The 22,458-nt window shown below is 41.2% G+C and overlaps 1 protein-coding gene and 1 long non-coding RNA gene across 3 annotated transcripts in view; both read right to left on the bottom strand.

The window, feature by feature from the left end:
* Positions 1 to 225: 225 nt before the first annotated feature.
* On the bottom strand, positions 226 to 7,192 carry LOC144333532 (uncharacterized). Its single transcript, XR_013402245.1, has 2 exons — positions 4,832 to 7,192; positions 226 to 2,815 (listed from the first exon to the last, which is right to left on the bottom strand). It is a non-coding gene; the product is annotated as an uncharacterized LOC144333532 (long non-coding RNA).
* A 4,229-nt stretch (positions 7,193 to 11,421) lies between these two features.
* Positions 11,422 to 22,458, bottom strand: part of CMPK1 (cytidine/uridine monophosphate kinase 1) — a 44,588-nt gene continuing 33,551 nt past the window's right edge. The window contains exons 2-5 of one of the 2 annotated variants that reach the window (XM_077991079.1): positions 17,477 to 17,629; positions 15,530 to 15,606; positions 15,225 to 15,321; positions 11,422 to 13,558 (exon numbers count right to left, since the gene is read on the bottom strand). In XM_077991079.1, coding sequence (XP_077847205.1) covers positions 13,517 to 13,558; positions 15,225 to 15,321; positions 15,530 to 15,606; positions 17,477 to 17,629 — 369 coding nt within the window. In that variant the 3' untranslated portion in view covers positions 11,422 to 13,516. The remainder of the gene's footprint in view (positions 13,559 to 15,224; positions 15,322 to 15,529; positions 15,607 to 17,476; positions 17,630 to 22,458) is intronic. The other variant, NM_001193618.1, reaches the window with a different exon arrangement.

A 22,458-nucleotide genomic window follows, 5' to 3' on the forward strand; every position in this document is an offset into this window, starting at 1 on the left:
ATGATGAAAGAGCTCTGAGAATGTGGAAGAACAAAGTGGAACTTTCTGGAAGTCTGAGCTATCCAGTGAAGAGGGCTGCTCAGGGAGGGGTGAGTTATCTGTTGCTAGAGTAGCTACTTGTCAGGGATGCTGGAAGGGGTTGACTTCATGACATCTTGAGTCTGCCTCTAGCTTGTGTTTTGAAGCTGGCATTTTGTGTTGGAGGGGGACATGGGGTGGGGGGGATTTTCTTTTTCTTTTTTTTTAGATAGAGTCTCTCTCTGTTACCCAGGCTGGAGTGCAGTGGCATGATCTCAGATCACTGCAACCTCCACCTCCCAGGTTCAAGAGATTATCCTTTCTCAGCCTCCCAAGTAACTGGGATTACAGCCGTGAGCCACTGCATCGAGCCTGGCATTTGTTTTTATTGAAATATACACACACACACACACACACGCCAGGAGGCAGGTGCTAGAAGGTGAGAGACCTCTCCAGCTGGGGTTAGCAGGGAAGGCAGAGTCAGGTATTCGAGTGGGACATTAATTCATTCACTGAATTACTTGAACATGTATTCTTGACTCTGGCAGCCTTGCACTGGGAGATTCTGAAATAGACTGTAATACAGGTGAGATTTTGACAGCTGCTCCTGTGGGAGAAGTTCCAGGTAGAAGTCACATCATGATCAAGACCTGACAGATCCAGTTCTCCATGGAGCAGCCACAGGACAAGCAGGGAGTTCTGAAGCATGTGTTCCGCTAGGAGGGAGGAGGGATGGGACTTGTGGTTGTTTCGGTGGTGTGGGACAGGGAAAAGATGAGAGTGAGCACAGTGGATCCTGGAAGGTTGGGGCTGGGATCAAGGAGTCTCCTAGTTCTGTGCAGGGATCCAGAACAGGGAGATGCAGGCTTGTGGGTACAGAAAAAATTGACCAGCTGGCAGAAGCCATGAAAAGTGGATGCAGGATGGATCCTGGGCGCCTCTTGGTGGCCGTACTGATAACTACACCTGGTAACACCCGGACAGCCAGTGCCCAGCTGATGGACTGCTTCATTTAACTCTGCACTGGGAGGACACACACACCTACCCAGGTCTATCTCTCACTGCAGTAAGAATGATTTGTGTAAATGCATCTGTGCCTGAGACTGTGTGTCTGTGATGTTCAAATGCGTTGGTATATACTAGTGTGTGAGTGTATGTATATTTGTGTGTCTGAGAATATGTCTATCGGTGCTGGTGACTGGGCACATGTGCAAGTTGTGCATGCTTGTATGTACTAGGTGCTAGTGTGTAAGTATGCATTTTGGCATGCACTAGTGCCAAAACATGCATCTGTATGTGTGTATGTTTGTGTATCTGTTGATATGATCTCTTGTGTGCTTGTGTCTGAGTGCATGTGTGCTAATTTAAGTGTATGGGGCTTGGCTTTCTGTTACACATTGAAATAGTTAAGCTCGATAATCTTATTGTTTGTTTAAAGTTTGCTCTTGGATGCAGGCCTGTACCAGAATAACTAGCAGATGCGAAAAGCATCCATTATGTATTTTTGCAATTAGCCGAAAACCAGAAACTTTTCTTAAATAACAGACACAATTCTGTGGGTTGCTTATTGCTGGGAGCCACCTCCTCTTGTGCCCAGCCCCAACCCTGGCCAAGCCAGAGAGGGTTTGCAAACTGTCCCTAGTGAGATGGAAAAACCATTAAGGGTTTCAGAATACAGCTCAAGGGATAGCTTACAGTGAAGAGGAGGAAGAGAAAAACGGAACAGGCTCCTAAATCTAAAAAGGCCTTGTCAAACTGACTCATCCAGCCCAGCTTTCTAGTCTGAACTCAGCTAAACACGACACTGGATAAAATTCACCTTCCTTTACCTGTTATGAAAGGTTTATCGCTTTCTTTGCATACTCCTATTTGGTGCATGGACCCTCACCCCCTCCAGCTAAGTGGGTCTCTCCTGTCCCTCATTGCCATCTTTTTGCTACTGCTGTTTCTCTCTTTTCCAATGCAAATTGGGCACCTCCTGCCCACCAACAGCATTAATGCCAGTAAACTTTGTTAAGCACCTATCCCAGGCACTGGGGAGGACACCCAGGGAGGGGGTGGGAGGCAGAAACAGAGGCTTAGGGAAACTTCTCAGCATTTGGGTTCTTATGGTAAGGCACAGATCCTCATGATGCCCCTTAGCCTTTCCTCCCCACTTGTATATACAGGGAACTCTTATGTGTCAGAGAGTATGTCGGGAATTCCAGGTGGACTTCAGACTTCGATACCTACTTGAAGATGATCCCCAAACCACAGAATCTCCAGAGTGAAAGAGTAAAGCATCCTGCCAAATAAGCATCCAGGATCTGCGTGCACACTTCCAGCGACAGTCATCATGTCCTCAGGCACTCCAATTCATTGTTGGGCAGCTCTAACCTTAGACGGTCTTCCTTATGTCGTTTCCACTGCCCTAGCTCTGCCCTCAAGCCCACGTTGAATACATCTACTCCACCTCCCTTCAGAGGATTGCAGACAGTGGTGGTAGTCCCCTGGCTTCTCCTCACCATTTTGTTTTTGTTTTTGATACGGAGTCTCACTCTGTCACCAGCCTGGAGTACAGTGGTGCAATTTTGGCTCACTGCAGCTTCCACCTCTTGGGTTCAAGCAATTCTCCGCCTCAGCCTCCTAAGTAGCTGGGACTACAGGCACGAGCCACCACGCCTGGTTAATGTTTTGTATTTTTAGTGGAGAAAGGGTTTCACCATGTTGGTCAGGTTGGTCTCGAACTCCTGACCTCAAGTGATCCACCTGCCTCGGCCTCCCAAAGTGCTGGGATTACAGACATGAGCCACCGTGCCTGGCCTCTCACCTTTAAAGACAGTGGCAGCTGCTAAGTAAGTTAATAGGAAGCCCCCTATGCCAAGCTGCCATCCATATGACAACTCCCTTAGTGGGAGAACATCTGTGATACTGTTGCAGTGCTTCCCTCTCACTCTGTGAGCTCAAGAATGGCAGCAGACTAAGGAGCAGTTTAATTTGTGACCTTTCACTATGGTTTGTCACCAACTGTCAATTCAGCAAACACTAAGTACCTCCTCTGTACTAGACACTGTGGATAAAAAGACCAAGACTTTTTTTTTTCAACTTTTATTTTAGATTCAGGGAGTACATGTGCAGGTCTGTTAATGGTTATATTGCATGATGCTGAGGTTTGGGGTACAACTGATCCTGTCACCCAGGTAGTGAGCATCATTCCCAATAGGTAGTTTTTCCTTTGCCTCTCACTCTTTTGCAGCCCCCAGTGTCTACTGTTCCCATCTTTGTGTCCATGTGTACCCAATGCTTAGCTCCCACTTTTAAGTGAGAACATGTACTTACTTTTCTGTTCCTGTATTAATTCGCTTAGGATAATGGCCTCCAGCTGTATTCATGTTGCTGCAAAGGGCATACTTTTGGGATTTTTTATGGCTGCACAGTATTCCGGGGTGTGTATGTACCACATTTTCTTTATGCAGTCAACTGCTGAAGGGCACCTGACTTGATTCCATGTCTTTGCTATTGTGTATAGTGCTGTGATGAACTTATGAGTGAATGTGTCGAAAAGACCAAGACTTGATCCCTTGCCCACAAAGATACAAGGCTGTGAGTTTTCATTATCTGCTCTGATCACTTTGTTTACTACGGTGGTTCTCAACGTATCAATATCAGTATCACTTCACACATAAAAGAAATGCAGGGCCGGAGCGTGGCTCACGCCTATAATCTCAGCACTTTAGGAGACAGAGGCAGGTGGATCACGAGGTCAAGAGATCAAGACCAACCTGGCTAACATGGTGAAACCCCATCTCTACTAAAAATACAAAAATTAGTTGGGTGTGGTGCTGCATGCCTGTAGTCCCAGCTACTCAGAAGGCCGAGGCAGGAGAATCACTTGAACCCAGGAGGCAGACGGCAGTGAGCCAAGATCGTGCCACTGCACTCCAGCCTGGCAACAGAGCGAGACCCCGTTTCAAATAAATAAATAAATAAGAGGCCAGGCGCGGTGGTTCATGCCTCCAGTCCCAGCACTTTGGGAGGCCAAGGCGGGGGGATCACTTGAAGTCAGGAGTTTGAGACCAGCCTGGCCAACATGGTGAAGCCCCATCTCTACTGAAAATACAAAATTTATCTGGGTGTGGTGGCATGTGCCTGTAGAGCCAGCTACTGGGGAGGCTGAGGCAGAATCACTTGAACCCGGGAGGCAGAGGTAGCAGTGAACCAAGACTGCACCACTGCACTCCAGCCTGAGTGACAGAGTGACTCTGTCTCAAAACTAAACTAAAATAAAATAAAATAAGGGCCGGGCGCGGTGGCTCACGCCTGTAATCCCAACACTTTGGGAGGCCGAGACGGGCGGATCACGAGGTCAGGAGATCGAGACCATCCTGGCTAACACGGTGAAACCCCGTCTCTACTAAAAATACAAAAAATTAGCCGGGCGTGTTGGTGGACGCCTGTAGTCCCAGCTACTCGGGAGGCTGAGACAGGAGAATGGCGTGAACCCGGGAGGCGGAGCTTGCAGTGAGCCGAGATCGCGCCACTGCATTCCAGCCTGGGCGACAGAGCGAGACTCTCAAAAAAATAAATAAATAAAATAAAATAAAATAAAATAAATTAGAGTTTCTGGGGGTAGGGCCTGAGGCATTGATTCTTGTTTTAAATATAGTTTAAAAGACCTTCAACAAATGCTCAGCACACTGAATGAAATCCTGTTACATAGTAACATAGTGGTTCTGGAGTATCACAGGATACTATTTTGCTTTTCCAAGTGTTTGTTAGGAATGACTGAGGTAAAAGCATGTTGGTTGCCAGGCACGGTGGCTCAGTGGCTCACACTTGTAATCCCAACATTTTGGGAGGCCAAGGCAGGCAGATCACTTGAGTTCAGGAGTTTAAGACCAGCCCGGGCAACATGTCTCTATAATTTTTTTTTAATTAGCTGGGTGTGGTGGTACATGCATGTGGTCCCACCTACTCAGAAAGCTGAGGTGGGAGGGTCGCTTGAGTCTGATCAAGGGCAGAGGTTGCAGTTGGGCAACAGAGCCACACCCTGTCCTTTTTTTTTTTTAAGGAAAAAACAAAACAAAACAAAACATGTTGGCTTTCAGGAGTAAGAGCTGGGAGAAAGGAGAATTGGGTTCTAGGCCTAGTTCTGCTCCTAACTGTCTGGAGGGCTTTGAAGCAGACACTTTCCTTCTTTCAATATACAAACATTTATTTATCTACTTTGTGCCAGGTTAGTAAGACAATAGAGAAATCCTACTAAGACTTCTGAAATCTCTTTCCCATTTTTGAATGGACTCCATTGATTAAGAACCACAACACACAGCTATAGAGGAGAAGGCAGGCTAAAAACATCTAACTTTATTCTTTTCGAATTTAATAAGCAGGTGTTAAAGTGCTTAGGATGTACCATAATCTTAAAAGACTTCAAGTAGAAATTTATATTAAGTCATTTCAAATCTGTGGCGTGAACAAAAACTGTCTAAAGCCTTCATAAAGTAGAGATTTTCCATGTCCTGACATAGTAATAGTGAAACAGGGTACAATAGATAAAAAAATCTATCAACATAGATTGAACTATGGATGGGTGGGTGAGATTTTTCGCCCATTGTTTTCTTATCCCTTTCTTTTTCCCTCTGAGATAGTCACACTTTAAGTCTTTTCATGAGTTCTGTACTGAAAAAAGAGGGAAGCTGATGGGGTCCCAGTACTTTATGATTATCAGCGCCCAATCTTCGGGGGAACGAAAATAGAATCCTAAGGAGATCAGAAGCAGACTCTACTGGGATCCAAAGTTCAGTGATATAACTTGTAGCTACAGCTACTGCCAAAATTATCTTTCCTTTTCAGTTTATTTTTTCAACAAATATTTATTGAGTGCCTACTATGTGCAGGCACTGGTCTAGGTATTGGAAAACAGGAATAAACAAGGTAAGTGCTCTTCTAGCACTTAAAATCTAGAGGGGAAATCAACAATAAGTAAAAGTAACTTCACATGGTGATATATGCAACGAGAAAATAAACAATGGTAATAGACTAGTGATGGGAAGCATGGCGGGGTATTAGAGGTCACGTTGCCTTATTACAGATAGGTAGCAGGGGCTACTAGAGAGACAGGAGGCAGATCTTTTTTTTTTTCTTTCTTTTTTTGAGACAGAGTCTCGCTCTCAGGCAGCAGTGCAGGACTACAGGCGTGAGATACCGTGCCCGGCCTGGGAGGCAGATCTTTCAGGCCCAGAGGTCTGGGTTCTAGTCCCAAACCCACCACTCTCTAGCACAAAGATTGTGTCAACTGACTTGAACTCTTTGGGCCTCAGTTTAATCATCCTTGAAACCGGAAAATCACCATTCCAACCTGCCTCAGAATTGCTGGGAAAAGAAAACAAAATCACAGAGGTAAAAAAGTTTGCCAGCATTAAAAGCACTATACAGGAACACAATCAGCTAAGAAACCACTGTATTTGAGCTTATCTAGTAAGCCTGTTGAGGGCAGTGGGTGTGTATTAACTGACTATTGTATCCCCAATGTCTCAAACATATTTTGAATGAATGGCCAGCCAATTTTTGTAATGTGATTATTTTGGTGCTATTGTCATCCCTTGGTCCGGTGACAGACGCATGGCCTAAGGAAGATGTGGACTACCTGCAACAAATCTGATTCCAGTCACAGGGGTCAGCATCTCTGAAAATTATCTTGCTAACGACCAGTTAGCTAAATTAAAATAACAGACCCTTGCATGAATGTGATTACAGACTGTGGTAATACCTTCTATGTGTACCTAGCTATTATTTCACCAACTAGCCATAATCTGTGTCGTATAAAACAATGATTTAGCTGCTGACAATAAACAGCTACTTTCTTAAGTCAAATACATAAACAAAACTCAGAAATAGCCACAAAATTACTGAAACCACAAGTTAAAGATAAATGAAGATAGTTTGTGTTAAGGAAATCACATTCCTGAACCCCATTTTCATCAACAAAATACTCATGGAGAGAAGTGCGAGTGCGGTCTGTGAACATGAAGACTTTTGAACAGATTAAGACAGTGTTTTGGGAGTGATTATTGATAGAATAAGAAAGTTCCAGCAAGAACCATCATGTTCTCTCTGGCTGGTGGCTGAGCTGTGTGTCTCCTCCGCTGCCACCATTTAAAAAAAAAAAAAAAAAAAAGAAAATAAAATAAAAAAGAAGCATCGTGTATGAAGTAGAACTGGAGCATCATGTATAAAGTAAAACTAGATGGAACAAAACCTGCTTCTCTATACAAATGGTTTTACTCTCATCCCATCACATCCCCTGCGTTTCAGAATTTCCATTTGCACACAGTAGCAGCAGCTGCCAAGTCCAGGAGTTATCCTTTCCCCAGACATCACTTATCCAGACCTAAGTAAAGGCCTTAAACAGAGAAAGGAAGGAATATAGATACAGTCACTGCTCAATCGTCTTTGATACTGAATATGACATGGGCATTCTGAGTTATTTTGGAACCAGGGGGATTTTGATGTAGCTGTTTCAACTTGTTCATTTTAATGTGGGAATATTTTGACCCAATCAAAAATTATTTATTTATTTATTTATTTATTTTGAGACAGAGTCTCAATCTGTTGCCCAAGCTGCAGCGCGGTGCATGATCTCAGCTCACTGCAACCTCCACCTCCCAGGCTCAAGTGATTCTCCTACCTCAGCCTCCTGAGTAGCTGGGACTACAGGTGCACACTACAACGCCTGGCTAATTTTATATATTTTTAGTAGAGACAGGGTTTCACCATGTTGGCCAGGCTGGTCTCAAACTCCTGACCTCAAGTGATCTGCGGGCCTCAGTGTGCTGGGATTACAGGCATGAGCCACCACACCCAGCCCCTAAAAAATGAGTCTTTAAACTTCAGCATTTTCCCCCTCCAAATCATGTAAATAATGTATCATTTGACTGTTATCCCAGTTGAGGACAGAACAATGGTAGTGCTTATTGTGCACCTGGTAATTAAAAAGAAAATTGTGACATTTTGACAAGGACATTTTGATGCAGTCTCTTCACAATCATACCTACAAGACTGGCCAAGTGTTGGCAGCTATTTTGGAGCCATTTGTGAAAATCCTTTTTGATAAAACTAACAAACAACTTAGGGTGAGCCATGCACACACTTTGTCCTTTTAAGTACCAACTAATGAACCTATTCATTTTCTTTCCCTTCTGGAAGTTCTTGGAGCCAAGCAGCTATAAGAAAGACAGTTCAACTCACAGTCCTCAAAGGGCTGCAAAGGCTTAGACACTAGCAAGGAAACTTACTCAGTTCAGGTTTTTTTTTGGAAGCTCATCTTGAGACCACATACTTTTTTTTTTTTTTTTTTTTTTTTTTAATGTCATAGAAGTAGCTACTGAGAGTACATTTCTTCCAGAAAGCCTTCAAAACAGTAGTGTAAGAACATTCCCAAAGCTCACATTCATGGCTTTTTAAAAATTTTGCTTTTTCTTTTAATATGTGGTTCTTCAATTAAATGAGGATGCATATGTGGTATGCTGCTTAACTGCTTGATTTCATTGTGTGGAAGACAATTGTTAGAGTGTATCTGTGCTTATCTAACATTAGGGCTGGGATGTGGGAAAGTGTCTGGTAACTTGTCTCTGCAGATGCTTTTACTCTGGATGGTGTCAAAGGCTAGTGTTCACAAGTTGCATACAGGTTACTTCGAAATGTATCATAAATAAAAATTATATTCTGTAGCTGAAAGAACCTCACCTACAGAAATGTTCTGATGTATTACCCTTGTCTCCCTAAATAAGACAAAATAATTAAAATCTCTTCTCTTACCCTCTTTGTTTCAGGAGGACAAAGCCTCATTGAAGAAGAGGAACCTAAGAGAAGCAGGTTCTGCTCTAAAGAACTACCATAGGCCGGGCACGGTGGCTCACGCCTGTAATCCCAGCACTTTGGGAGGCTGAGGCGGGTGGATCACAAGGTCAGGAGATTGAGACCATCCTGGCGAACACAGTGAAACCCCGTCTCTACTAAAAATACAAAAAAAATTAGCCGGGTGTGGTGGCGGGCACCTGTAGTCCCAGCTTCTAGGGAGGCTGAGGCAGGAGAATGGCGTGAACCCGGGAGGCGGAGCTTGCAGTGAGCGGAGATCGTGCCACTGCACTCCAACCTGGCGACAGAGCGAGACTCCGTCTCAAAAAACAAACAAACAAAAAAACTCCCATAAAGGCATTCCCATAAAGGTGTGAACCTGAGTGATAATCTAGATATGGTACAGTTGACATCAGGTATATGGCAGCAGCCAGAAATTCAACTTCGTCCTTCAGCTCTCTCACAACAGGAAAGATAGTGACCTTCCAGGCTTATCTGAGGTCCAAGAGTAACATCACAAACACAGTCACTACACCCAGCCAAAGAAAAGCATACCTGAATCCAAGTGAGTATTTACATTGGCCTCAGGGATGAGGAAATAAAGGAGTAAGTGATTAGGACCATTGTTTTCCTTTCTCTTTGGTACAAAATTAATGAGCTTCCTTTCTTTCATTAAAAATAAATGTTTACAATTAAGGAACACTTAATTTAGCAGAAGTATGCAGGTGGGCTAGGGAGAACTGAAATAGAATACCTAAGAATGATTAAAGTTAACCAACAGAAGACATTGGAAGGTCTATCTATATCAAATGTTTTAGAAAACAAACAAACAAACAAAAAACAAAAACAAAACCTCCTGGAAGGCAGAAAATATTTTTTGTTTGTTTGTTTATTTGAGACGGAGTCTCATTCTGTCACCCATGCTGGCGTGCAGTGGCGCAATCTTGGCTCACTGCAAGCTCCGCCTCCCGGGTTCACGCCATTCTCCTGCCTCAGCCTCCCGAGTAGCTGGGACTACAAGTGCCCGCCACCATGCCTGGCTAATTTTTTTTATTTTTAATAGAGACAAAGTTTCACCATGTTGGTCAGGCTGGTCTCAAACTCCTGACCTTGTGATCCACCTGCCTCGGCCTCCCAAAGTGCTGGGATTACAGGCGTGAGCCACCACGCCCGGCCAGAAAAAGTGTTTTTAGCACTATTTGCTTGTGCAATTAGTAGTTGTTTGAAGATGACAACCAAACCTCCAGGGAGAAGATGCTAACCTCATCTGCCCAGTACTTACAGCCACTATTATCTCCAGGGACCACTGGAATGTTTGTGAACCACTTAAATTACAAGAGTAAAGCCGAAAGTCCACAAAAAGCCCACATCCTGATATACATTGTTTACTGTCATCTTCCCCCAAAAGAGATAAGTGATTGATGCTGCTGGTAGGTAATGAAATAGGCTGCTTGTGTCTCAGTGGAGATTACTTCTTGAAGGAATGGGATAAAATCATGCTTTCTGCTTAAGCCAAAACACAAAAACAGGATGAAAACTTTTCCTGGATCCTGTAAAGCAAAAATAAAATTCTAAGCGCCCCTACAACCATCTGAATGGACCCTTCCTCTAGGCCAAGGGCATTCCAGAGTTCATCCGAAAAACTAGTTTCAGGCCATGATGGGAAGGGAGAGCCAGACATGCCTCATTATACCTCACCTCCCTTTTGAAATTACTGATAGAACAGACTCTTTTTTTTTTTTTTTTTTTTTTTTTTGAGATGGAGTCTCGCTCTGTCGCCCAGGCTGGAGTGCAGTGGCTCGATCTCGGCTCACTGCAAGCTCTGCCTCCAGGGTTTACGCCATTCTCCTGCCTCAGCCTCCCAAGTAGCTGGGACTACAGGCGCCTGCCACCTCGCCCGGCTAGTTTTTTGTATTTTTTTAGTAGAGACAGGGTTTCACCGGGTTAGCCAGGATGGTCTTGATCTCCTGACTTCGTGATCTGCCCGTCTCGGCCTCCCAAAGTGCTGGGATTACAGGCTTGAGCCACCGTGCCCGGCCTAGAACAGACTCTTAATAAGAAGCATTTACAATCTATTTTCTCTGAAGCCTGCTACCTGAAGTCTTCATTTGCATGATAAAACCTTGGTCTCCAACAAACCCTGTATCAACCTAGACATGCCTATTTACAGAAACTCTTTCAACCAATTGCCAATCAGAAAATCTTTGAATCTGCCTAAGGCTTGGAAGCTTTCCCCACTCCTGCTTCCAGTTGTCCCACCTTTCTGGACTGAACCATGTATACATCTTACCTGTATTGACTGATGTCTCATGTCTCTCTAAAATGTATAAAAACAAGCTGCACACCGACCACCATATGCACATGTTCTCAGGATCTCCTGCGGACTGTGTCACAAGCCACTCATCACTCATATTTGGCTTAGAATAAATATCTTCAAATATTTTACAGAATTTGACTCTTTGCATCGACAGTCCTGAACTCTGCTTTTGTAGTGTGAGAACCCACATATTAAATAGGATACTTCTTGATCTTCAATATGCTTAGAGAACAGAAATCTGAACCAACAAATAGCAAAGGCCACAGCACAAAATTTATTGAGATTATTTACTAAATAATTCATATACATCCAACATCACTGAATGGAAATAATTTTTAAAAATAAGCAAGGCTTAAATTGGGGTCTTTCAAAAAACTCAAAAAATTATTGGTGACTGTATCTTTAACAAATGGAATGACAAAACTAGTTAAGTCTGATTACCTCAATCAACTCCAAAACTCAATGTTGCCAACATGTTTTTCTACTTAAAAGCAAACAAAAAGCAAAGCCTCATAATTTAGTAATTACCGTGTTTCTTGGTTTCTGTTCTCAAATGCCACAGAAAGATATCTGAGGAAAGGAAGCAAAGCACCTAGTCTCAACAGTCCTTCAAAACATTAAGGTTGCTTTCACAATCTCGCTATAAATACTTAGATTCCTATCTGACAGATTTCTTGACTTATGTGAGTAGGAATGCTCTCAAAACCTTAGTCTTTACTCTTGCTTCACACTAGAGTTGTTTGATTAAACCACCTCTGTATTTGCTAGACTGCAACACTAGGTAAGAACTCATTCCTATCTCTTACAAGAAACCAAGATAATCTCAATACGAATTTTGGTGGCCAGTATGTTACAGTACTTAGCAATACTTTGTTTTCTAATGGCAAGTATGTTGAAAAATTTATCATTAATCAGTGAATTTCATAACACATAGAAATGATTCTATTAAAATATAAAAACATCCATTAACTTGTCCTATTTCCAGTGACTTTAAATATCAAATCTAATTATACAAAGACAAAATTATTTGCCCTATTTGACCCTGTGTACCAAATGACCTAAGTGCTGAAAATAAGAAACATTTTAAGATTTTAAATCTCATATTAAGAATCTTGGATACCACTTAGCATTGGTGACAGAGGAAAAAAAAAGTAAGGCGAAAACAAATTTCTCAGAGATTTTTAAAGGAAGAATTGATGTAAAAGAATATTCCTTTGGGCTCTATAGCCTTTTAAAAATCATTTATCTTTTGGTGCTTCAACATGATGCCAAACAAGAATCTACTGAATAAAAATAGCAAGGAAGGGAATCAAACATTTATAAGATATATTTATTAATTTTCTGACCAAAGTGCAATGATTTTTATATCTTTTTAAACAAATAACTATGAAAAAAGTATTCAAGAAAATAAAACACAAATGGGAAATTTAACTAGATTGCTTCTTCTAATTAATTCTAACCTTTTATTAAGTCTAGAGAACAAAGAAAAAAAACTTTTGAAGTGTTACTAAAATGCTAACTGAATCATTTTAGCATAAATCTAGCCACATGCATTTCAAGGTTCCACTGCTAGGAATTTTGTTAAGATCAGCTGAATCATGAATAATACTATATAACAGAGTATAAGGAACACAAGCATTAGATGTGATCCTTGCCCCATACCCTTAGATTATGTCAGAATAAAGCTGACAATTCTGTCAGGCTCTGAACCCCTAGTGCCCCCAGCCCAAATCTTGGAAGCAAAGAATATTCCCTGTCATACAACTTTGTACAAGTTGTAGTAAAACAAAGCTTAAGTTTTTTCACCTTTCTATAGTAAATGGTCAGTTATTTGATAAATACTAAAACGCTGCTAAGAATCCATTTTGAGCTTGTTTACCAAACACATTGTGCAAGAACTGACTACATAAAAAGTTCCTTTGAAATTTGGTCCACAAATTCACTTAAGGTTGGAAATTTAAAACTTGCAAGAAAAAGAGGAAGCGGGTATCCCTAAATCCTAACATGTTGTGATTACTAAAGGGATATATATGCGTACTAAAAAGTTTTGCTCACAGAAGGCACAAACTATAAAAGGGATATTCTTTTTGAATTAAAAAAAAACTAGCTGATACCCTTCTTTGTTTAGTGAGCACCATAACTAAGATGAAGTTAAACCTGAATTCACTGTCTACTCCTGTGACCAAAAAAAAGAACATAAAAAATTAACTTTGTTTTACCATGTACTTTCCAGCCACTAATTGAGATGTAGTTATGAAAGATTAAAATTGCCTTAAAAAGGGGTCATGATAGCAGCTATCAAAGCAATATTCAAGCATGATTTCAAGGATGCTTTCAGGTTTAGAATTAGCCTTCCTTGTCAAAAATCTGCACAACTTCATCAAAAACCTGTAAAGGAAAAAGATGATAATAATTTTAAAAGCAGGCACTGTTAAAATACCATACAGTTAAGTTCTTATTAAAAATAATCAAATTTGGCTGGGTGTGGTGGCTCACATCTGTAATCCCAGCACTTTGGGAGGTCGAGGCGGGCAGATCACTTGAGGTCAGGAGTTCAAGACAAGCCTGGCCAACATGGCGAAACCCCTCTTTACTAAAAATACAAAAATCAGCCGGGTGTGGTGGCAGGCGCCCAGCTACCCAGGGGGCTGAGGCAGGAGAACTACTTGAACCCAGGAGATGGAGGTTGCAGTGAGCCGAGATCACACCACTGCACTCCAGCCTGGGCAACAGAGCGAGACACTGTCTCAAAAATATATATATAAATAAAATAAAATAAAAAATAAAGACTCCATCTCCAAACAAGTTCACATAAAAAAAATCAAATTTACATTAATTTTCAAAATGATTCATTTTTTAAAATCACATACTTAGTTTCATCTATTTTACTTTAGACAGTAATATTATATAAATAATACATATAAAATTATGACTATATTACATTCAATTAGTGCTTTTAGGACAAAATATTCTTGATAGGCTACCAATAATTTGATAAAATATAAACTGAAGTGGCTTCTTAGTTCTGATTCTAAAGCACAGTTTTCTCATGTATTACATCACCTCTATACAAAGTGTGAATGGATTAAAAAAAGATTCCCTGAATCTTCTTCCCCTGGGCCATTCTTTTTTATCTTATGACTATAAGAGGATGAAGATCCAGGGAATCGAGGAAAGGGAGGTTAGGTTCATTAAGAGACACTAGAGCCTGTAATCCCAGCACTTTGGGAGGCCGAGACGGGCGGATCACGAGGTCAGGAGATCGAGACCATTCTGGCTAATATGGTGAAACCCCGTCTCCACTAAAAAATACAAAAAATTAGCCGGGAGCGGTGGCGGGCGCCTGTAGTCCCAGCTACTGGGGAGGCTGAGCCAGGAGAATGGCGGGAACCTGGGAGGCGGAGCTTGCAGTGAGCTGAGATCCGGCCACTGCACTCCAACCTGGGCGACAGAGCGAGACTCCGTCTCAAAAAAAAAAAAAAAAAAAAAAGAGACACTAGAAATTTTGTTGGGCTTGCAAACCACAATTCAGAGATCACTATTTATGAAAAAAGAGAGAAGTGGTAAGTCATGGAAACCTTCCACCTGTGGTGCTATTTGTTCTGTGGCAGAAGAAAGAAGCCTGGAGCTCTTGAGCTAGATGACTTGCCATTCATGTGATCCAACTCACATTTCTTAAAATACCAGTTTTCTAGTGCTTGGGAGCAAGTTCAGAATTCATAAACCACCCATTTCTCATGAAGAACAAGTTTGAAGTTGTAAACCTCATTTTAGGTTTTACTCAGATAGGAAAAAAACCCTAATTTTTCATTTAGTCCCCAGTGTCTTCTTTTCATTTTTTTTTTTTTTTAAGAGACAGAGTCCCAGTATGTTGCCCAGGCTGGTCTCGAACTCCTGTGCTGGGATTACAGGCATGAGCCACCATGCCTGGCTTCCAGTGTCTTGAAAAACTAACTAATCTGTGATAGTATTTCTTTTTCTCCTGCCTACCCCAAAACAAATAATCACGTTTTTATTTGACATATTTTTTTAAAGACAGGCTAGGAACACTTACTTCATCAACAGATTTAGAAGCATCTATTTTCTTGACTTTCCCCATTTCTTCATATAAGTCAATAATTGGCTTTGTTGACTGAAGGTATGTCTGAATTCTGCAAAAGTAAATATTGCAAGGTTCTAGGTATCTATCCTTTCTTCTATATGTCATAGAAGAGCTCACAGAACACTGGATCTGCCCCGACCGATTGACTTAACATCTTAAACAAGCCATTTTACATGTTTAAATGTGACTCTTTTTTTCCTATACCAAATAGGGCAGGTCTGGGATTGAAGTGGTTGTATGTAAAAACTGCAAAGTACCTCTTTTCCAAGCTCTCTCTGTTGTCATCACTCCTACCACTACTCTTTCCCCTCTCAAGACATCGTTCAATACAGATCTAAAAAGAGATATAAAGTTATCAAAAACATAAACATATGAATTTGCCATTCTTTTAACCTGAAAAGAAAACAAGAGTTTAAAGAGATGACCAAAAAAACCCCTGCAATAAACCCAGTGTGTCTAATTCATTAATCAACATGCAAAGTCCTTTTAAAATTAAACATGTGGTTCAATTTATATAAACTAGGTTAAATAAGTACAGAGCATAATAAGAATTCATTCATGACTCAGTTTTTCCTGTGTATTTTTTTTCAAACTGCAATAAAAAGATCTGTATGTGTATGGTCCCATCTCAGATCTATTATTAACTTATTAGGTATGAATTACATGCCTCAAATTTTGTTTCATTTTTGCCTGCTTTTTGATAATTCCATAAATTTCCAAATATTTGAGTCAACATATTTGCATTTGAATAAAGCATCCCTTGTTAATTGTGAATAAACATTCCTTAGTTATAAAGCTGTGGTAACATTCTAAAGTTAACTTTGAAGGGTAAATGAAAACATATTTTTGGGGGTTGGAAGACGAGAGTTGCGTTTTAAAACAATGCAAAAGGCCAGGCATGGTAGCTCATGCCTACAATCCCTGGGAGGCTCTGCACTCTGGGAGGCTAAGGCAGGTGGATCACCTGAGGTCAGGAGTTCGAGACAAGCCCGGCCAACATTGCAAAACGCTGTCTCTACTAAAAATACAAATATTAACTAGGCGTGGTGTGCACGCCTGTAATTCCAGCTACTTGGGAGGCTGAGGCAGGAGAACTGCTTGAACCTGGGAGGTTGCAGTGAGCCGAGATCATGCCACTGCACTCCAGCCTGGGCAAGAAAGTGAGACTCCATCTCAAATAAAATAAAATAGAAAAGAAAAGAAATAAAATAAAATAAAATAAAAATAAAATAAAATAAAATAAAATAAAATAACGCAAAGGCCGCAGCAAGTCTCTCCACCAGAGGCACATTTACAGTTCAACCTAAGAACAATCAACTTCCTTCAAGGTACTAACTACTTCAGGCTTCTTAATTAAATGATTCTGAGAAATGTATTTAGTTATTCAAAAGTATGTCTGACTTTGTTATTAGAACTACCAGAAAGAAAAGTACATTTTTTTGCTTTTTTCAAGATCATTTCACTCTTAAGACAAATCAGGCTATCCTGTACATTTCTTTTTTTTTTTTTTCTTTTTTTGAGACAGTCTTGCTCTGTTGCCCAGGCTGGAGTGCAGTGGCGCAATCTTGGCTCACTGCAACCTCTGCCTCCCAAGTTCAAGCAATTCTCCTGCCTCAGCCTCCCAAGTAGCTGGGATTATAGGCGTGTGCCACCACACCAGGCTAATTTTTGTATTTTTAGTAGAGACGGGGTTCCACCATGTTGGCCAGGCTGGTCTTAAACTCCTGACCTAAGGTGATCACCTGCCTTGGCTTCCCAAAGTGCTAGGATTACAGGCGTGAGCCACCACACCCGGCCCTGTATGTTTCTTTAAAACAGAAAGTTTTCCCAACTTCTCAGAAACGTGTTTCTCTTCCAGTAAACAACACCCTAAGGCAAGATACTCTTTGATAATAATGTCTACCTAAGAAAGTAGTTCAGCTTCTTACCTAATATTATTATGTATGTCAGTTCTTATTTTTTAAAAATCAAAACTGATTCTTGTTATTTTGAAAATAAAGGAAAATTTAGCTCCCCAAGGCTGCCAATGCCAAATAGTTTTTAATACTCCAACAGCAAGACAGTGCTATTCTGTCCATCCAATCCACCAATTCAAAAAACACTGCTGCCAATATAAAATGTAACTAAAAAATTCCTTTGTTTTTTTCCAATAGTTGACTAACAGTTGCTTAAAGCCTATGTGGGCAGATGAAGATTTTCATTACCTCATTATTACAGTCAAAAAACAGAACGAAAGATACATCTGCCTTCCCATCCATGGTCTTGTTCCAACCTTGAAGGTTGTCTTGATTTCTTGGAAACCCATCAATCAAGAATTTATTCTTCTGAGCATTGGCAGCCATTGTCTGATCCATTTCCTAAAGGAAAAAGAAGATTTAGGTTCAATACTACATTAACAAAATGAAATTTCTCAAGCATGGTAGTGTATACATGGGTGTTTGTTTTATTATTATTATTTAAACCCTAAGTAAAGGGTGGAGGGTACATAGCAAAAAAAGACTAGAAGGAAATCTATCAATGTATTAACATGGTTGCCTCAAGCTGGTGTGGTTATGGGTATGTGCTCCTCTCACAACCATCTCATTTTTACACACAATTTTTTTCTATGGTTTCCAAATTTTCTACAGTTAAGTGTATGTTACTTTCACATACACATTCACAAAGTTATAAATAAGCAATAAAAGCAGCAATAAGAGGAAAATAACCATTAACCATTATCTTTGCTTCAGCAACTAGAGACCCTGTCTTGTGTTCCCTTTGCTCTTCCCAAGTCGTTTTGCTGTAGTGGAAAGTATATTACTTCTACAGGTGCTCAACTCTGCTATTCATGTAATTCAAGTCCAACAACACAAAGCTTTGGACAAATATAAAAGACTATTAGCATTAATTATTAATGTACGATAAAATACTTTTTAATGGAAGCTAATTAAACCCAAATGTCACTGGCTGCCCCAAAACAAAGGGAACAAAAGAACACATTCAGAAAGATAGCAAGAACAACCCATTTCACCATCCTCTTCCAAAGCGTGAATTTAGGTAGAATGTGGGAATATGTAAATATGAGACAGAAATCTCTAATCTCCAAATCCTTGCCACTTCAATCACCACAGGATAAGCGCAAGTACACGACTGTAATAAACCTTAGAGGAGCCTCTATTCCAAAACGAACTGACATTCAGTACTCTCCATGTTCAAACTTCTCTGGTTCCTCAAGAACAATGGCTGTCAGGACCCATGATCCCTTTATCTGAGAATTGCTTTTAACCTATCATCTAGCTTCTTTGATATTTGCAAAACTTCAGCAGAATGCTTTTGGGCCTCTGCTATAGCCTTTCTACCACAACTATGGTAGTGGAAGATATCTGAAGAACGCACATCAATATCATACTCATTCAGCATACACTCATTCGAGGTCTACCATCAGGGAACATGAAGAGCAAGGTCATGACTCTTGTCCCTGGGGGGAGTCACAGTTGAGTGCATGACAAATATGTATACACACATGTGCTAAGTTCTATAATCAAGTATGCAAAGGATGCTATAGTAAAACAAAGAAGTCAGCACAAACTGCAAGGAAACTGCCAAAGAAAGCTTTTCCAAAGAAGTGGCAGTGGAACTGAATCCTGAATAATGAAATGGCACGTGTAGGCAGATAGGGATCAGCGTCCTCCAGATAGTGGAAACTGGAAATATAAATGAGAAAGCAAAACCGCTTAAATGAATCTATTAGCCGGCACAACTGACTCTTAGGATATGTGTGGAGGGAGAGTGGTGGGAGATATGACTGGAAAGTAAGCAAGGAGTAAGACTCATGAAGAACTTTGTATGGGACACCAAGGAGTCTGAGTGTTATTCTGGAAGCAATAGAGGAACATTTAAGAATTTTAGGCAGTAAAATAACAGGCTCATATTGCCTTTTAGAAAAAAAATCACTTTGACTGCACTGAAGAGGATTAATCAGAAGGGGACAAAGATGGATTAAAAGCAAAAAGACTAACTAGGAGTCAGTATAAAGATGGATTAAAAGCAAAAAGACTAACTAGGAGTCTCTACTGATAGTCCAGGTAAGAAAAAAAGAGGATGTGGCCGGGTGCAGTGGCTCACACCTGTAATCCCAGTACTTTGAGAGGCCAAGGTGGGTGGATCATGAGGTCAGGAGTCCAAGACCAGCCTGGCCAAGACGGTGAAACCCCATCTCTACTAAAAATACAAAAATTAGCTGGGCATGGTGGCTGGTACCTGTAATCCCAGCTACTCAAAAGGCTGAGGCAGAGAATTACTTGAACCCAGAAGGTGCAGGTTGCAGTGAGCCGAGATTGTGCCACTGCACTCCAGCCTGGGTGACAGAGCGAGACTCTGCCTCAAAAAAACAAAACAAAACAAAAAACAAAAAACAAAAGAAAAAAAGAGGATGTGAACTAAGGTGATAGTAACGATAGAGAAGAGACTAACAGAAGAGGAAAGATAATTGGAAAGATACGCTCACTGAATGGATTTGGGAAAGTAAGGAAAAGGCAGGAGATATAGATTGATTCCCAGATTTCTGCCTTGAATAGCTAGGCAGATGGTAGAATCATTAAGCAAGACAGGAAGCAAAGGAAGATCACATTTTAGACAATACACTCAGCCTCTGACATGCTGATTTTGAGACACTTGTGAGACATTCAGATAGAGGCCTAGTAGTTAGGTAATTAAAAATATATGTCTAGAATTCAAAACAAACATTTTGTTTTAGAGCTATAGACTTTAGCAACATTAGCATAGTGAAAGCTTTGGGTATGGCTAAAACCATCCAGAAAGAAACACATAAAATGAGAGCCAAAGAAGACCAAGTATAAAACCCTGAGAAGCATCATGGTTTTGGAAACTTGCAAAAGAATAACTATTAAAGAGGATTGAGAAATAGCAGTCACTCAGTAGGGAGAAGAAAAAGAGATGCTGTCATAAAGAACAAAAGAGGAATGATTTTCAAACAGACTGATCAGAGTTAAATACTACAAGAAAAATAATGACTAAAAGTATTATTTGATAGAGATCATCATTGGTAACACGCAAGAGCAGCTGCAATGGAGATGGAAACAGAATCTGACTGCAAAGGGTTAAAAAGTAGAGTGAAAAAGTAAAACCATATAGTCTGCTCTTTCACAATGCTTTCTCTGCTTTATAGAGCAGAGAAAGGACATTAGAGAGAGGGAATGGGGAGAGAGGATTTGTTTATTTTGCAACGGAAGCAGGTTACTTCAACCTCTGAGACAAGATGTAAGAAAGTGTTTATGAGCCACTTTTCATCCCCAATGTCTTTAGTTCCAACCAGATGCTTATATAGCTCTTTTCCATCAGGCTTCAGCTATTTCTTGTTGTTCCCAATATTGCACTTCTTTTTCTTCCTCACTGTTCTTATATGTGAAAATACCTGTTAATGATTATAGTTTTAGGAATCTAGAATGAAAAGTTACCTAGTAAATACAAGGTGTCTGTTTTTCAGATGTGACATACATTCATTCATTCATTCATTCATTCATTCATTCATTCATTCATTCGAGACGGAATCTCGCCCTGTTGCCCAGGCTGGAGTACAGTGGCTTGATCCCGGCTCACTGCAACCTCCACTCCTGGGTTCAAGTGATTCTCCTGCCTCAGCCTCCTGAGTAGCTGGGATTACAGATGCCTGCCACCACTCCTGGCTAAATTTTTTTTTTTTTTTTTTTTTTTTTGTATTTTTAGTAGAGATGGGGTATCACCATGTTGGCCAGGTTGGTCTTGAACTCCTGACCTCGTGATTCACCCACCTTGGCTTCCTAAAGTGCTGGGATTACAGGTGTGAGCCACCATGCCCGGACTTTTTTTTTTTTTTTTTAAGAGATGGAGTTTCACTCTGTCACCCAGCTTGGCGTGCAGTAGCATGATCTCAGCTCACCAAAACCTCTGCCTCCCAGGTTCACGCCATTCTTCTGCCTCAGCCCCCCGAGTAACTGGGATTACAGGTGTATGCCACCACACTTGGCTAATTTTTTATATTTTTTGGTAGAGACGGGGTTTCACCATGTTGGCCAGACTGGTCTCGAACTCCTGACCTCAAGTGATCCCCCTGCCTCGGCCTCCCAAAGTGCTAGGATTACAGGCATCAGCCACTGCACCAAGCCTCAGATGTGACATATTTTAGTTTTGAAAGCTATTAAGTCTTAGCATTTCACATTGAAGCTGGTGATGCACCAGAAAAGTAGACACCATGGCTGAGCGAACATCAATGATGAGAAGGACGTGGGTTAAAAAAGAGGAAGGGCCATGCGCTGTGGCTCACGCTGTAATCCCAGCACTTTGGGAGGCCGAGGAGGGTGGATCATGAGGTCAGGAGAGCGAGACCATCCTGGCTAACACAGTGAAACCTCGTCTCTACTAAAAAATTTTTAAAAAAAATTCACCAGGCATGTTGGTGGGCACCTGTAGTCCCAGCTACTCGGAAGGCTGAGGCAGGAGAATGGCGTGAACCCAGGAGACGGAGCTTGCAGTGACTCGAGTTGGTGCCACTGCACTCCAGCCTGGGCGACAGAGCGAAACTCCATCTCCAAAATACAAAAAACAAAAAACAAAAACACGAGAAAGAAGAAAGAAAGAGGTTTAGGGGCCAGGCACGGTGGCTCACGCCTGTAATCCCAGCACTTTGGGAGGCTGAGGTGGGCAGATTACCAGGTCAAGAGATCGAGATCATCCTGGCCAACATGGTGAAACCCCGTCTCTACTAAAAATACAAAAATTAGCTGGGCGTGGTAGTGCACACCTGTAATCCCAGCTACTCTGGAGGCTGAGACAGGAGAATCTCCTGAACCCGGGAGACGAAGGTTGCAGTGAGCCAAGATTGCGCCACTGTACTCCAGCCTGGCAACAGAGTGAGACTCTAACTCAAAACAAAACAAAAAAAAGAACAAAAGAAAGCAAAAAAGAAAAGGGAGCAGGGGAGGGAGGATAAAAGAAGAAACAGAAATGGAAGAGAGTAACTGTCTGAATGTTGGGAAGAAAGGACCAAGTGCACATAAATGGATGTTAAGTTGAGCTACAGGTGATCCTAAATCAAAGTAGAGAATCCTTGCCACGGTCCGATTTCTTCCCAGGTGAAAGCAAAGTTTCTAGTTCTGCCATTCTCAAGCATAACCACCTTCCACAAGCAAGAAATTCAATACTCGGAGCC

The sequence above is a fragment of the Macaca mulatta genome, chromosome 1, assembly GCF_049350105.2.
Source record: "Macaca mulatta isolate MMU2019108-1 chromosome 1, T2T-MMU8v2.0, whole genome shotgun sequence".
Lineage (NCBI taxonomy): Eukaryota > Metazoa > Chordata > Mammalia > Primates > Cercopithecidae > Macaca > Macaca mulatta.